This window comes from Microtus ochrogaster, linkage group LG1 (assembly GCF_000317375.1).
Source record: "Microtus ochrogaster isolate Prairie Vole_2 linkage group LG1, MicOch1.0, whole genome shotgun sequence".
In the NCBI taxonomy this organism is placed as follows: Eukaryota; Metazoa; Chordata; class Mammalia; order Rodentia; family Cricetidae; genus Microtus; species Microtus ochrogaster.
In genome coordinates, this window is record NC_022027.1 from 50,568,887 (window position 1) to 50,584,476 (window position 15,590).

The window sequence follows — 15,590 nt, forward strand, 5'->3', positions numbered from 1 at the left end:
CACATGACCTCCACAGGGACTCACCGCTTGCTCAAGTTAAACATTCCTCCCAAGGCTGGCGGGGCCTTAGGTCACTATGAGTACCCCTGGAGGGGACTGTGCGCCAAGGTTGCCCTCTGTTGCTCTTCTGCTCTCTGCAGCTCAGTCATGACCTCCTATGCTGCCCTTGCCAGAGCCCGAGGCCATGGCCACCCAACCTTAGAATTTCCAAACCATGAGCCCAAATAAAACCCTTTTTTGGTAGAAGCTAATTGTCCAGCCATTTCATGACAATAATGCAGAGCTGACTGATACACGCTGTGGCAAAGCAACGGAGCTGTTCTTGGGGAGCGAGCCTTGTGATGGGAGGAGGGAGTGTGCAGGAGAAATACACTTTCTTCTCAGGAACACTTGAAAGGAAAAGCTTGCTTTTTTTTTTTTAAACCTGACTTTTAGTCTCATAAGAATGATCTTTAAAACACTGACTCTATGGATAAAATGTTTATCCAGAGAGAAAAACTACTATATTGAAATATCCAAAGACTTCACCCACTAACTGTTTAAGGAAAAGTTGAAGCTACATGGTTCCCACAGTTTGACTTTCTAGTCTGAGTAGTGATTCTAACCTGAGTTCCTACATTCTGTACTTCATGGTCTCTGATCATAAATGTTCTCCTCGATACTGGGATGCCTCCTGCTTCCCAGGCCTCACTATTGCTCTCTGCCAGAGGGAGAAGGAGTCTGAGAGAAAGCAGGTAAACTCTGAGCTACTTTCAATACTCTGCTACCTCCTGGCCCTGGTGACTGCAGAACATGATGGGACCTGACAGCTGCCACATCTTACAAGCCATCACGTCACACCTGGCTTCTTTAAAGATAACAATAAACACACGATGATCCAACCAAAGATCTCCTAAACGACGAAAGCAACAAGGTTCTCGGACAGAAGCATCTCCAACGTAATCCTAAGTGGGTGAGAAGACACTGAAATGTCAGCATCGCTGTTCAGAAATACTAACCTGGGGCTGGAGAGATGGCTCAGAGGTTAAGAGCATTGCCTGTTCTTCCAAAGGTCCTGAGTTCAATTCCCAGCAACCACATGGTGGCTCACAACCATCTGTAATGGGGTCTGGTGCCCTCTTCTGGTGTGCAGGCATACACACAGACAGAATATTGTATATATAATAAAAAAATAAATATTTTTTTAAAAAAAAAGAAATACTAACCTGGAGAGACAAAGGATTGCTACCATCTTGAGCTTTTGTCCAACAAGCAACCAATTTCTCTACATTCCCCGCACAAATATAGCAGAGGCACGCCTGAGCCTGCAGGAGGCTGTCTCCTTCACTCTCAAGCCTGGCTCCCAAGAGATCTGTCAATCAAGAGAACAAGGTAAGATGGCACCCACTTCACTGTGTATGAGGTTGCAAGCAGCTCCGTGGCATTTCCAGAGGCATGGACGAAATTTTACAATCAGTAAGAACCAGAAAAAAGGCACAAGTGCTCTAAATGCTCAGTGACTATTTGGCTGTTAAATAAACGGAGGTGGACAGCATATCATATACTGTGTAAGACTCTACCTCTAACTACAGAACTGCTTTCCATCAAGAACATCAGAAGAAACAATAAGGGGGAAAATTTGAGTAGCACATATAGAATACATTGTCAGTGGTGGCTAAATACACTACAAATGTACTACAGATACAAAAATCCGGAAAAATATAATGAACATCCATGCCAGCAAGCAAGCTTGTTTCCTAAGGCACAAAGTTAGCCCTGGCCTCTAATGATCAATCTTACCTAACCGTTACCATTACTAGTTGATCCCAACTAACATTTATTGAGAACTGCATATGTGCTAATTACAGATGAAAAAATGAGGCTTAGAAAATGATCTTTTCTGGGTCACACAGCTTGTAAGTAGCAGAGGCAAAATTTATATTCTGGTTTACCCAAAACCATTACCACTGAACATACGATCTCTAAATGACACATTTTCTCTGTTCTCCCTTCTTCTGTCTGTCTTGTCTGTCTCTTCTTACTGAGAATCAAATTCACAGTCTTGAATATGCTAAACAATTGAGCAGTTAGCAGCAGGCACTGCATCTTTGTATTTTATAATTCTTACTTGAGATTAGACACGCAAAGATTTCTAGTAAAACTCCTTAACTGTGCAACGCACCCTGCCACCTATGTAACAGTCACATGTGAGGCTTCTTACCACACAGGGCTGAGAATTCATCCGGTTTAGCATAAGTCAACACTGCAGCGAGGGCCTCTCTCCAGTTTTTCAGATCACAGGACTCAACAATCTCCTTCCAGTTTTTCATCACCACAGCAGTGATGAGCTTGAAAAGGGAAGCAGAAAACGACGTCTTTATTACACACGAGACCGAACTGTCTAATCGTCATGTCTAGTAACCGAATGATCAAAACTCTGTTCAAATCTTTAGGCAAAACAAAGGTTTCAATCACCATATAAAACAATGTTGTTTGTCTATGAGGAAAGCATTAAAACGAGCCCAAACAATCGTAAACAGTGACATAATATATCCTGATTATACTATTGTAGAATAACTACAGATCTTTCTAATATTCCCTAACAACGCAGAAGCTTGCACCATGACAGTGTCTACAAGAAAAATGACACACACACGTACATGTGATCTTGACTGTCCACAGAAAGGTCTGGAAAGACGGACACGAACTTCGTAACACAGTTAAGACACAACTAAAACTTTTACCTTGCGTTTTTTAGACTAAACCTCTAGAAGGGAATCAAAATACTGGAATTTTATCACATCAAAGCACAAACAACTATTTCTGGGTGAAAGAATTTAATTCTTTGCTAATTTTTGTATCTTAATTATCTATAACACTAGGATACTACCTCCATAATCAGAATGATAAAAAGTGTGTAATTCTAATGTTTATGAGGTTAGGGCAGAAGAACTGAAGATTGGGGAAAGCCTGAGCTAATAACAAGATCCACCATCTGAAAAATAATTTTTTTTGGCCAGGGGCAGGGTTTGAAGACAGGGTTTGTGTGTCTCTGGCTGTCCTCTAACCCAGAGACCCACCTGCCTCTGTCTCTTCAGTGTGGAGATTAAAGGTGTGTTCCACCACACCTGGCTAAAAGAAAACATTTTTAAAGTATATATGTATATGAGTGTATGTGTTTCTCTGCTACTATTTACTTTAAAAAGTAACATACCCTGGTAATTTTGCTTTGAGATTTTGCAAAGTATTTTTTTTGTGTTTGAGCCAAGAGTTCTTGTCCACCTGCTATGGCTAATATAATAGCATCAGCCATTCGGTTATCATGTAAACAAAGGTCAACCGCACTCTCAAAATTGCCAGTCAGCAAAGCCCGAGTAATTAATCCATCAATATCTGCAACAAAGAAACACAACATCCAAGTTAAAAAGAGTCTGCTACTAAAAACAATTACTAGAAAACTGTGCACACCAGGTTTTATACACAGGCAAATGGAGAACACAATGCTAATTTTTTATTACTAACAGATGACATTTTTAAAATAAACTGTCACTATTTACAGAAGCTATGGAAATGGATCAGAATGTATATATAGTAACTTATTTGTATTAGTAAAGATCACTTAGGTGTGTCAGAACTCATCAGCATTTTCAAGACACTGGTTAGACCATAAGTGACAAAAGTTCTCTCTTCCCCCTGCCCAGCATGATGCTACCTTTCTAGTGATGTCTACTGGCACATAACTTAGCTCCTAGGTCTTGGGAGCTCAAAACCCCTCATCTACAGAGACCTCTTGTAAAAGCAAAAAGCAACAGTGCATTGTTTTCACTGATTCCTTATGGCTACAAGAGATTTCAGTCAAAGCCAACAGCACTTACCTCCACTGACGGAGATGTTAAACGTCCCTCCAGCTGAAGGCAGAAAATCAGACTCCTGTTTTTCCTCTTTAATTTGCTAAAGAGATGAAAAAGGCAGCAATTTAGCCAAAATGAAGCTGAAACAAGCTGTTTCAAAATGTCCCAATCTACGTGTAGAACCTTGGACTTCCAAGGCATGAGTTCCCATGAGACATGAATAAAACCCAGTCATCTGAAACACCAAATCAAGTGTCCACACTCGTCACAGAGACCTGAAAAGTTGCTGTCAAAAGTAAGGAACATTTTTCAGATCCCCCAACTTTGAGTGGCTTCAAAATGCAAAATATACATATTTTTAATTATAGTGTCTATAGGTTTGGCTATAAAATCTTTCTGTCCAAGCTGAATCACAAAAAAAAAAATCCCTTGGTGTCCTCAGTACAAAAGTACAGCAAGCCTAGAGTTTTGTATGGTTCAGTTACAGAGTACATGTCTCTCGCAAGTAGGGTTGGTCTCCAAAGCCACAAAGAACAACAACAAAGCAGTATAAACACTGTTTTAACCATTTGAATGTTTTTGAATAAACCAAATTAAATCATACATTTCATTTTCCTTTAAATTAGTTATATATTGAACAGCACAAAGTCTGACAATACACACACACACACACACACACACACACACACACACACACACACCAAAAGTTACAAACTGAGTGACTCAATTCAAAATCTAAATACGAAATTGCTGTGGAATATTACTTTAACTGTGTGTTATACTTGTTTTGGCTGCACTTGTTTAACGATGTAAAGAATGTCACATCTGTATATGCTGTTGAATATCACCCTATATAAAGGTGTGTCACATCGGTTTAAACTGCATTTGTTTAATTATGAGAAGATGTGTTGCTGTTTCACCATGACAACATAAGGCACCTGTTTGGTCTAATAAAGAGCTGAACAGCCAATAGGGAGGCAGAGAAAGGATAAATGGGGCTGTCAGAGACAAGAAATAGGAGGAGAAATCTAGGCTCAAGGAAAGAAGAGAACAAGGGAGAAAGAGAGGCCCACGTCCAGAGCAAGACGCCAGTCAGACGTGAGGAGCGGTAGAAGACGTACAGCAGGAAAGAGAAGTATAAGCCCTGAGGCAGAAGGCCGCTAAAGAGAAACAGGTGAATTTAATGTAAAAGAGCTAGCAAGCTAGGCAGAGCATTCGTAACTAGTAAGAAGTCTCTGTGTCATGATTTGGGAGCTGGCTGGTGGCCTAAAAGAAAAAGTCTAGTATACAAAATGATCTGAAATTCAAAACTTCTTAGATTTCCAGATTAAAAATAATCAGCTTTATGAAGACTCTGTACAGACATCCCAAGCCTTTCTTCTGAAATGAAAACAAAGTTATCCGATATGAACTCAAACGTTCATGCAGACATTTGTTCTGCCCACACATCTGACTGTGAAAGCTGAGTCATTCTGTGCAGAGAACAGCACTGGCTCATCTAAGACTTAGGTAACACTTTACCCTATTCCTTCTCCCCTTAGGAAAGTGCTGGCATTCACATTCTTCACCCATCCTCACTACCTCTGTTTCCTAAATTTACAGAATGACACTTTCAGGCTAGAGACGCACACCAGGTATGGATACACGGACCTGGGGTGCGTGAGGCCCTGGGTTCAACCCCTAGGACGACACAAATAGCACAATCTTCCCATTTCAAACGTGCTTTCTATATACAGTTAACACACCTTTACTTATGAACTCCTGAGAGACAAGTAGGGCCCCAAATGCTTAATTTCTTACGTACTGAAAACCTTGAATGTACAAGGTACCATATCTGAAAAGCAAATAGTATCTGTTAAGTTGGGAGCGTAGCCCCCAACCCCTGGCATCCATACCAGCCTCCCTGGCCTGGGAGTTGCTTTGGTCTGGACTCCAAATCCCAGCATGCCAGGTCCTGACCACTCCCACAGGGTATTTAAGTGGGATTCCCAGAGAAGAAACATGTGGTTTTAGGGTCTGTAAAGTGCTCCCTGCTTTCCTGTCTCCCCACCATGCGCTCAGCCACCCAAGAGTGTCTTACTTAATAAAACGATGGGCATTTTGATTTGGTTTGATTTGACCTAACTGGATTTCTTGCGCCTTTCTTCTTACTTTTTTACTTAACAGTATCATCAAGACCAAAGGGAAAATTTTCTCCCCTTACACACAGTTTGTTTCAAGCCTTCACAATATGCAATGACTACTGTTTGCTAAGTATTTTATCACCTATTATTTCATGAGTACATAAACAAATAGACTTTAATTTGATGATACATAGTTAATATACAGAAATGAATACCCTTGCAGGTATCTATAATTTTCCTAAGTATCTCCAAAACTAGTTCAAAATTTTAGCAAGATTTTACAGTGTTCTCTATTTCCTTATTAAATTCTGGGAGATTGATTTTAATAGAAAATATAATTCATAATCACTTTACAGCAGTCCAATATGTTTATGAATTATTTATAAGCATTCCATAGTCAAGATAGTCCCCTACCATAAAAGGCAAAGGAAAAGTCAAAGATTAGATAAGACATAAGAACTTGATTAATTTTCCAAGATGAAATAAAATAGAAAGCAAGAAAAGTAAACTATGGAATTAGTTGTTAGTTGGGGGGAGAAAGAGAGAGTCACAAGGAAATAAATTAATGACACAGCTCTGTATTCAAGGTCTCTTTTCAATTAGTTATAGAAATTACCAAGCACAGCTAAAGACACACTAATAGTTAAGTCATCACAATTAGCTTAGTTTTACAAAATATTCTTTGCTGTGTCCCAGTTCAGGACCAATTTAGAAGCATCTATCACTGAGAGTGGGCTATACAAATCAAAGTGTCAAAAAAAAAAAAAACCCATTAACTTGACATGCACAGCAATTGCATTTGAGTAAATCTCTGTCAGTTTAGCATACTGGCAGCCATCTGACCCCATTAAGGAAATCTCACATCTACCACTAATTTTAAGACATAGTAATAAGAACCTGGGCCAAAGAACTAGGGTGCAGAGATACTGCTGTTAGGCAAGATAAATAGACTCTCTTACCCTTAAAACACCTGAGAAAAAATGCATTCAAACATAATTGACAACAAGTAGTCAAAAAAAGTCCATATTTTCATGTGAGATACACAATTATCACATAATTGTCCAATATAATAAAAATAAGTACCTCTCCCAAGAGCTGCTCTCCAGCAGCGGGGCTCTCCTCCCCATCACTCTGTGCTACTTGGTCAGGGTCTTTAAGAGCCTTTGGTACATAAAACAATCACAGAGGGAGGTGAAGAAAGTAGCATTAAAAGGTTATTAGTAACAAGAGAGACAAAGACCCAACCAACCACATCCAGAGCTTGATTGCAAGCACCAACCTGGCAAGTTTACCCCAGAAACAACATTAAAAGGAAAGCAGGAACGATCACTACCACCACCTTCCCTTTTAGCTACCAAATGTCACATGACATACAAGCGATTTACCTTATCTGAACAGACATCGGTTCAGTTTTCCCTTTTAAGAAGTTCAAATATACCAAAAGACATGCTTTACCAGCTAAACTTAAGATGAGAATTATAAACTTACTAAAATACTTGGAACTGGTATTTTCTAAATCAGTAGGCACAAAACAGATCATCTCCTCAAACTACCCTTCTTGTGAGGATCTAACCAAACTCTCAGGAGAAAGCTATGTTTAAAGGCCTTCTTACCACATCAGATCCATCCACTTTGTTCAAGGCCAAAGCAATCTGAAAGAAAAACAACAACTCACCTACTAAACACAATTCTATTCAGGGTGTACAGCAAGGTTCGGCTTTACTCCATTTTCAGCCAAACCCCACAAAAGTTCCTATCAGGGGAAGTATGTGTTTAGGAAGAGCAAGACACCTGTGCACAGCTGGTTCTCACTGGTTCTGGCTCCATTTACAGGGGATTCTAGTGTCCAGATGATCTTCAGCTCTGCTATCTAACATACAATCAACCTTGAAAGAAACATGTTCTTGGACCTTGTTGTTTTAATAACTATAAATCATTGCTTGTTTGCTTGTTAATTTTTTTTCTTATTGTTTTGTTTTCTAAGACAGGACCTCACTATGTCACCCTGGCTGGCCTGGAACTCATGGTGATTTATTGGCTCTGCCTCCTGAGTGCTAGGGTTAAAGACTTGTTTGTACACCTGGCTTACAAGTTTTAAAAAGATGTCCTCAGGTACTCAATATAGAATGAATTGTTTTAGAAGTATTTTGATAATGATTGTATTTCCTAATTGTTTTGCTTTCAGACATACAAGCAAAATTTTAAGTTTTCTTCTGAAAACTTAGAAAAATCAGAGCATCAAGGAGTTACGGCTAATAAGGAAATCAAATAAACCCTAACACTTTAAAGGAGTAAGCAAAGACACTAGCAGTGTGGCTGCCCTCAGAGGAGCAGCAGAAGCAGCCCGTGCCATTCAGGCAGCTGTGCAATGCTACAGGAAGCTTTAGTTTCCATCAACAGAGGTGAAGGGTCTGAGAACAGGACAGAGTTCTTGAGGCTCTTTCACCGTTTTTGCTGCTACTGATGCTGACGTCAGCACTGACACATGAAGACTACAAAACGCTAATGTGGTTTTTCTCTTTCAAAAAGGGAATTCTTTCTTTCAAAAGTTAAACTACGAAGCAAACTACTTAGACCTTGTTTACTTAGTGACAAAAATTCATCCTCCAGATACCTGTTACTGGTCAACAATAAGCCATTTAAGAATTTCATGCTAGCTGGGCAGTGGTAGCCTGGCACACGTCTTCAATCCCAACACTCAGGAAAAAGAAAAGGCAGATCTCTGAGTTTGAGGTCAACCTGGTGTACAGATTGATCCACGTCAGCCAGGACTAAACAGAGAAACTCTGTCTCAAAAACAAAAGTTTCGGGCTGGAGAGATGGCTCAGTGGTTAAGAGCATTGCATGCTCTTCCAAAAGACCCGAGTTCGATTCCCAGCAACCACATAGTGGCTCACAACCATATGTAATGAGGTCTGGTGTCCTCTTCTGGCCTACAGACATATATGCAAACAGAATAGTGTGTCCATAATAAATAAATAAATATTAAAAAAAAAAGTTTCAAGCTATGGCATCAGTCTAGCGAGGCTGAAGAGCGCAGTTGTCCTGACAGTGTTCTTCCCTTAAACCGTCCCCGCCACCCTCCCACTGCCAGGCCACTGTGACACACCTTAATAAACACCCCGGTGTGTGTGACAAACTATCGCTGACAGTGGCTGAAGTAAAGGTGGTTCTGGCCGAAGTGGAGTTTCCCACTGAAAACGTTGTCTGTGACTGATTTGAGAACAGCCGTGAGAACTCTATAGACAGACAGCCCCCACACAGCACAGGAGCGTCTGTGTGTTTACCTTCTTCCCCAGATCTTCTCTCTTGTAGCCGAGAAGCTCGAGGTATTTCCCACGAGAGTCGTCCTCAAAGTTTACCTGTAAGAAGAGACACAAGCCTCAAACAAAGACCTATACTTAAAACCTAGTTTTTCTAAGAACTGACTAAATTCTAAATCAAATTACTAAAAAAAAAAAAATCTAAAGTCTATAAAAATCCTGAAAATTCATGGTGCAAAAAGAACTTAGCTTTCACAACTGACTTTTTAGATATGCAAGCGTGTATATGCGTGAGTGCTGGTTTGTGCACACTACAGGGGTCTGTTACTGTGCCCAGCTTGGGTTTCTTGAATTTCGTCATGCATTCCTGAAGTCATACTATGTCTTCAGAAGGAAGACAGACTTAAGATTATCATAGGAACAGTTACCAGTAATGAAATAAAACCGACCTTAGGGCCAGAGGGATGGCTGAGTAGGTGAATGCGCTCGCTGTAAAAGGAGCATGCACGAAGACATGCAGAAACAGAAATTAATAAACCCAACTTCACCTTCAAGAAGGACCACACATTCTTCTCAAACTCAGTCTGAGACGCATCGATCTTCCTCTGGCAGTAACTGGTGAAGCTCTGGGACTGCACAACCTGCTGCAGCTGCTCCGAGCGGCTCAGGAAGTCCTTCTCCGTCACCACCTGACTGATGAACACGTGCTGCCGCTGCTGCTGCGGCTCCGCTCCCTGCTGAGGCTGCACTTTAGCATGCTCAAAAGTCACCAGTTTCCCTCCAAACTGTGAGAAGAAACAAACGCATCAGCCACTAAACCGTGCCCCCAAAGTGAACGTACTATAAGCCTGGCAAAATAAAGAACTGTATGGAGATCTCTGAAACCTCCCCACCTCCAACTGTTCTTTCCAGTTTTCACAAGGCGCCCTGGACGCAATGTCCTTTGTGCTGCCCCACAATGTCTCGGCTAATATGCCACACTGAACCATAAAAACGAAATCCACCTACTGAGAAGGAGGCACCGACAGGCCTTCGGACCCACTTGGGTGGCTTCTTCAGGGGGAGCACTATGCTGTGCTGAGTGGTCTGCTGTGGGATTTGTAACGGAGGAAGGGGCTGTCCTGTGCCGAAGGGATCGAGATTCCCAAAAGATGATGAAAGCTATTTTCAAAGAAGTATGAGTTAGTCACCTACATAAACTAAGTTGCAGTTTTTCAAATCATACATAGAAGTGTCAATTATCCAGCAGAGCAGCATTGAAAAGGAATTATACAAGGCGGATATTTTTCTCAGTTATAAAAGCCTGAATACTCCTATTACCTTGTCAACTTGTTTTTGCCTTAAACCGTCTATGCTCCCTCCCATGATAGAATAAACACTGATCCGTCCATCAAAGGAAGCAGCTGACAGGACAGCAGGATTTCGAGGACACCACTGGATGTCAAAGCACCACTGTGTGTTGGTAGGAAGTTCATACAATACCTAGTCCAACATAAATAAACACAAGTTAGAAAAAGGTGCAGCCAGAGGATAACCAAATAAGTAATGTTGGCAGTAAGAACAGCTGAACATTTGCTTTAAAAAGGCTTTAGCTAAGAAAACCAATGGCGAGTTCTTCTTAAAGTGTAGTGGTCCCCGGGACAGTACACCGCCACAGTGCAGTATTGGTCCCTGGAATGGCCCACTGCTACGGTGCAGTATTGGTCCCCGGGACAGTCCACCGCTACGGTGCAGTGTCCCTGGGACGGCCCACCGCTACGGTGCAGTGTCCCTGGGACGGCCCACCGCTACGGTGCAGTGTCCCTGGGATGGTCCACTGTAACAGGAATGCTAGTCAGTATTTCTTTTCCTAAAATGGCAGGAGGAAACAAGCTGGAAAGGCCAGAACATTTTATCAAATTCTAGTGCTACTGTTTTCAACTGCTTAGGCATGGCAAGATCCAAAGAACTATAATTAGGTCATTTGAAAACCAAACTTTAAACCAAAGTTAGAAAGAACTCAGTGACAAATCTGGCTTTTAGCCACAAAAGAAAACATGCCTATCTCATTCTTCTTTAAAAAAAATATATATATATATATATATATATATATTAAGCCTGCAGGCCAGAAGAAGAGGGCACCAGATCTCATTACAGATGGTTGTGAGCCACCATGTGGTTGCTGGGAATTGAACTCAGGACCTTCAGAAGAGCAGGCAATGCTCTTAACCACTGAGCCATCTTGCCAGCCCCTATCTCATTCTTCTTATTGAAGAATCTTAACAAAAGCTCCTCTAAGTTTCCTACAGAAGGAAGAGAACACAGGAAAACTTTACAAACGCTCTTACAGGGCCAGGGAGACAGTGCCATGTGTAAAATGTGTGCCATGCAAGCATGAGGTCTGCAGGTCAAGTTCCTGCAGCCACAGGGAAATTCAGGTCCGGTACTCGCTACAGACAGCTGGGGATGCAGAGGCAGGGGACTACTGCATTAGCTGACCAGCCACTCAGGGAGGTCAATGAGACTCCGTCTCAGAAAATCCACAGAGACACAACTAACAAAGGCACACTATCGATTTCTCAGCCAGGTCATAGGCACTAAGTGCTCATGCACTTGGACATGAACATATGCACACACACACGAAATTGAAAATAAAGCTACTCGAGGCCCTAAGTTCAATGTTCAACAGCTAAAAGAACAAAACCTATTAAAACATTTTTTTTGGTTTTCATTTATTCCTCTGTGTGTGTGTGATGGGTAAGTGTGGCGGCATATGTTACAGTACACATGCAGAGGACAACTTTCAGGAGTCAGTTCTCTGCCATGGCTGACTCATGAGCATCTAGACGGTCCTGCTTCCTGTCTCACTGCAGGAGAACCCACTGCATCCTGTTCATGTGGGTTCCAGGAATCAAACTCAGGTTCCCAGACTTTACTGCTGAGCCATCTTGCCAGCTGGAAGACTGTGGGGTTTTGTTTGTTTGTTTTTAATGGGGCTGGAAATGAAGCCTAGGACTTTCACAAGCTAACAAGCAACTGCTTGACTTTTGAGCCACACGCCTAGCATCAAAACATCTACAAAAGCACCTGCAATAATACACTTTAATAGAGGAAAGGCAAAGGGTATAAGGCTGTAACTAGGGTCTGAAGAGATGGCTCAGCAGATGAGCGCACTGGCTGCTCTTCCAGATGACCTGGGTTCAGTTCCCAGCTCCAACATGGCAGCCATAACTGTTTGTAACTCCAAGTCCAACACCCTCACACAGGCACACATGCAGGCAAAACACCAATGCACATATAATAAAAATAAATCATTTTTTTAAAAGGCTGTAGCTAGACTATGTCCCAACAGAGAAAGACTAATTTTATTTTATTTTTTATTTTTTTATTTTTTTTTTTGGTTTTTCAAGACAGGGTTTCTCTGTGGCTTTGGAGCCTGTCCTGGAACTAGCTCTTATAAACCAGGCTGGTCTCGAACTCACAGAGATCCGCCTGCCTCTGCCTCCCGAGTGCTGGGATTAAAGGCGTGCACCACCACCGCCCGGCTTGAAAGACTAATTTTAAACATTGAAGGACATGAGCCGGAGAATATTCCTGACAGAGATCTGATGGGTCAGCATCTCAGAGCTTCCTCCAGTGGGCTTAATTACAATTGTGGCCTTAAAACCATATGGAAATGGCTGATAAAATGGAAATAAAGTGTCATGAGTGCTGAGAAGTTGAAGCGTTCCTCGTCCTACCTCTCCAGTGTTAGGGTTGGAGCACAGAATCTTAGCATCTTTTCCACAGCTTAGTAACAACTCAGGATCGGCCATGCTCCAAGCAATTGCCAAAATTCCCCTATAGAAACAGTGGGAGAGAGGAACAAGTGAGAACAAGATACAGTCGCATGCTAGTCCGCTTACTAGTTCAAACTGTTTTGGGAGACCACAAAAAGATGAGGAAATGCTCAATCCCAAGACAGGGTTTCTCTGTAGCTTTGGAGCCTGTCTTGGAACTAGCTCTTGTAGACCAGGCTGGCCTCGAACTCACAGAGATTCACCTGCCCCTGCCTCTCAAGTACTGGGGTTAAAGGCGTGTGCCATCACCGCCTCGCTGAAATGTTCAATCTTGAGGAAAACAAATTTCCAATCACTGCTGTGCAGGCCCAGGAGACGCCCAGACGGCTGGCCTGAGTATGACTCACAGTAACTCAGGAACATGTGTGCTACAAAGACACAGGCTGTTCAACACTATGCGCAGTGCAGAGGGGCAGAAATGAGAGTGAGTGCCCAACAACACGGACTGTGGAGTACTTGGTCCCAGGCTGGGTGTTATGAGAAAGCTCATGGATAAAAACCCCTCATAGAGCTGGGTGATGCGGGCAGCGCAAACCTTTAATCCCAGACTCATATGACAGGACCAAATGGATCTCTGGGAGTTTCAGTCCAACCTGGTCTACATATAGACAAATCCTGTCTCAAAACAAATCAAACTAAACCTCATAGGTGGGAGGCCAGCGCTCTCCTGCCAACCTCCATCCGCAGTCCTGTTTTTGGCTTCTGTTACCAGGAAGTAGTCTTTATCAAGTATAGTGAAAAGAAAAATTTAGATATTTTTTAAAGAAATATTAAGCTCTGAAGTCTAGAAACATGGTTTTATAAATCACTATATTAAAGGGATATTTTTATGTCAATATAGCGGAAATACAGTGTATCCTTGGGCTATGCACAGTGTAATCCTTGGATAGGAAGACGGCTCAGTAGTGAGGTGCTTGCCATACACACAACCACATAGATGCCATACAGACAGACCACTGAGATGGCTCGCAGGTAATGGCCTATGACCTGGGTCAGTCCCTGGGTTCCGTGAGAGGTAACACTGACCTCCACAGCATGTGGAGCGGGTCCAGGCCCCACACCCACACTCACATGCACACAAAGCCAGGGATGGGAGCACACATTTGTAATCCCATCTGCGGATGGAGAAAGGCAGACCCACAGAGCTCACCTGATAGCTCAGTGTCTCAAAACTGCATGGCTGAGGAATGCTCAGAAAGCCATCAGGCATGACTTCTGGCTGACACAAACATGCCTGCACCTCCCCCCGCACACACAATCTTCTATACTCATTTAGAGAGAGTGAGCATTAATCATTTCGTCTTTTCTATATTCATACCTATATTACTCAAGAGATTCTATGAGAAAGCAAAATTAAGTTTGGATATTTCTTAAGAGCATATAATTAGAGGTCTGAGTATTTTGCTCAGTGGTAAACACTTGCTTAGTATATACAAGGTCCTGAGTTTGATCTTTGACACAGCAACAATACAACAACTAATAGCCAAAGTTTGTTCATTTAGAAAAAAATGTTTTTAAATTATGTGTGTACGCACTCACGTGCGTGTGCATGAGAGTGCAGGAGCATCAGACTCCCCTGAAGCTAGAGTTACAGATTGTGAGCTGCTATTTGGGTGCTGGGAAATAAACTCAGGTCCTCTGGAAGAGCAACAAGTGTTCTTAACTACTGAGTTATCTCTCCAGCTCAATAAATTATATATTATGCTATCATTAATATATAAGGTCAGATTTTAAAGAAACAGAATTATAAGGCTGGAAGAGACCAAATAATCAAGTAATCTACCACTTATTAGCACAAGAAAACTGCCAACTAGAGATTATTTCTGTCATTTAGCACTGGGCTTTGCTAAATTATGATGGCCCATTCCCAAGCTCTGTGGTAAAAACTCTGAGATCAGTGTTTGGGCTGACTTTGGACAAGTTTAACCTTCAATTTCTGGCCTGTAAGACATGCAACAGCAGTTTCTCCAGTTATTCTGTTATGAGGATTGATTAAGGTGCCATGTACAAGGGTTGCACACTGTCTGTTATGGAAGAGTTATCTGTCTTCCTTCTATAATGCAAGTTTCTTGCAGTTAGTGTAGTGGTTTGGATGAGAATGGCCCCCACAGGCTCATGTCTGAATAAAAGGTCCCCAACTGTAGGAACCATCTGGGAAGGATTAGGACGTGTTGTCTTGTTGGAGAAGGTTTAACACTGGGGTAGGCTTTGAGGTCAGGCCCAGCCTGCTGTCTAAGGATCAGGTGTGAGCGCTCAGCCCCTGCTCCAGCACCATACCTGCTGCCACACTCCTCACCATGATCGTCATGGACTTGCCTCTGAAACTGAAGAAGCCCCCAACTAAATGCTTTCTTTTATAAGTTGCCTTGGTTGTGTGTATTTTCCCAGCGATAAGAAAGCAATTAAAACAGGTGAGAATTTCGTGTGTTTTACTGTATACATTAATACACTCAATCTTAAATAAAATAAGAAAAATATTGCCTGGCGGTGGTGGTGCACGCCTTTAATCCCAGCACTTGGGAGGCAGAGGCAGGCGGATCTCTGTGAGTTCGAGAC

At 42.0% G+C, this 15,590-nt stretch overlaps 1 protein-coding gene across 5 annotated transcripts in view; it reads right to left on the reverse strand.

Annotated features, from left to right (window-relative positions):
- The window catches only part of Sec31a (SEC31 homolog A, COPII coat complex component), a 59,474-nt gene that overhangs the window by 25,057 nt on the left and 18,827 nt on the right, over window positions 1-15,590 (reverse strand). For all 5 annotated transcript variants that reach the window (XM_026785074.1, XM_026785073.1, XM_026785072.1 and 2 more), the window contains exons 8-18: window positions 12,936-13,035; window positions 10,537-10,698; window positions 10,225-10,377; window positions 9,765-10,001; window positions 9,241-9,315; window positions 7,567-7,605; window positions 7,037-7,114; window positions 3,855-3,930; window positions 3,194-3,372; window positions 2,201-2,327; window positions 1,206-1,351 (exon numbers count right to left, since the gene is read on the reverse strand). In XM_026785074.1, the coding sequence (XP_026640875.1) occupies window positions 1,206-1,351; window positions 2,201-2,327; window positions 3,194-3,372; window positions 3,855-3,930; window positions 7,037-7,114; window positions 7,567-7,605; window positions 9,241-9,315; window positions 9,765-10,001; window positions 10,225-10,377; window positions 10,537-10,698; window positions 12,936-13,035 (1,372 nt within the window). The remainder of the gene's footprint in view (window positions 1-1,205; window positions 1,352-2,200; window positions 2,328-3,193; window positions 3,373-3,854; window positions 3,931-7,036; window positions 7,115-7,566; window positions 7,606-9,240; window positions 9,316-9,764; window positions 10,002-10,224; window positions 10,378-10,536; window positions 10,699-12,935; window positions 13,036-15,590) is intronic.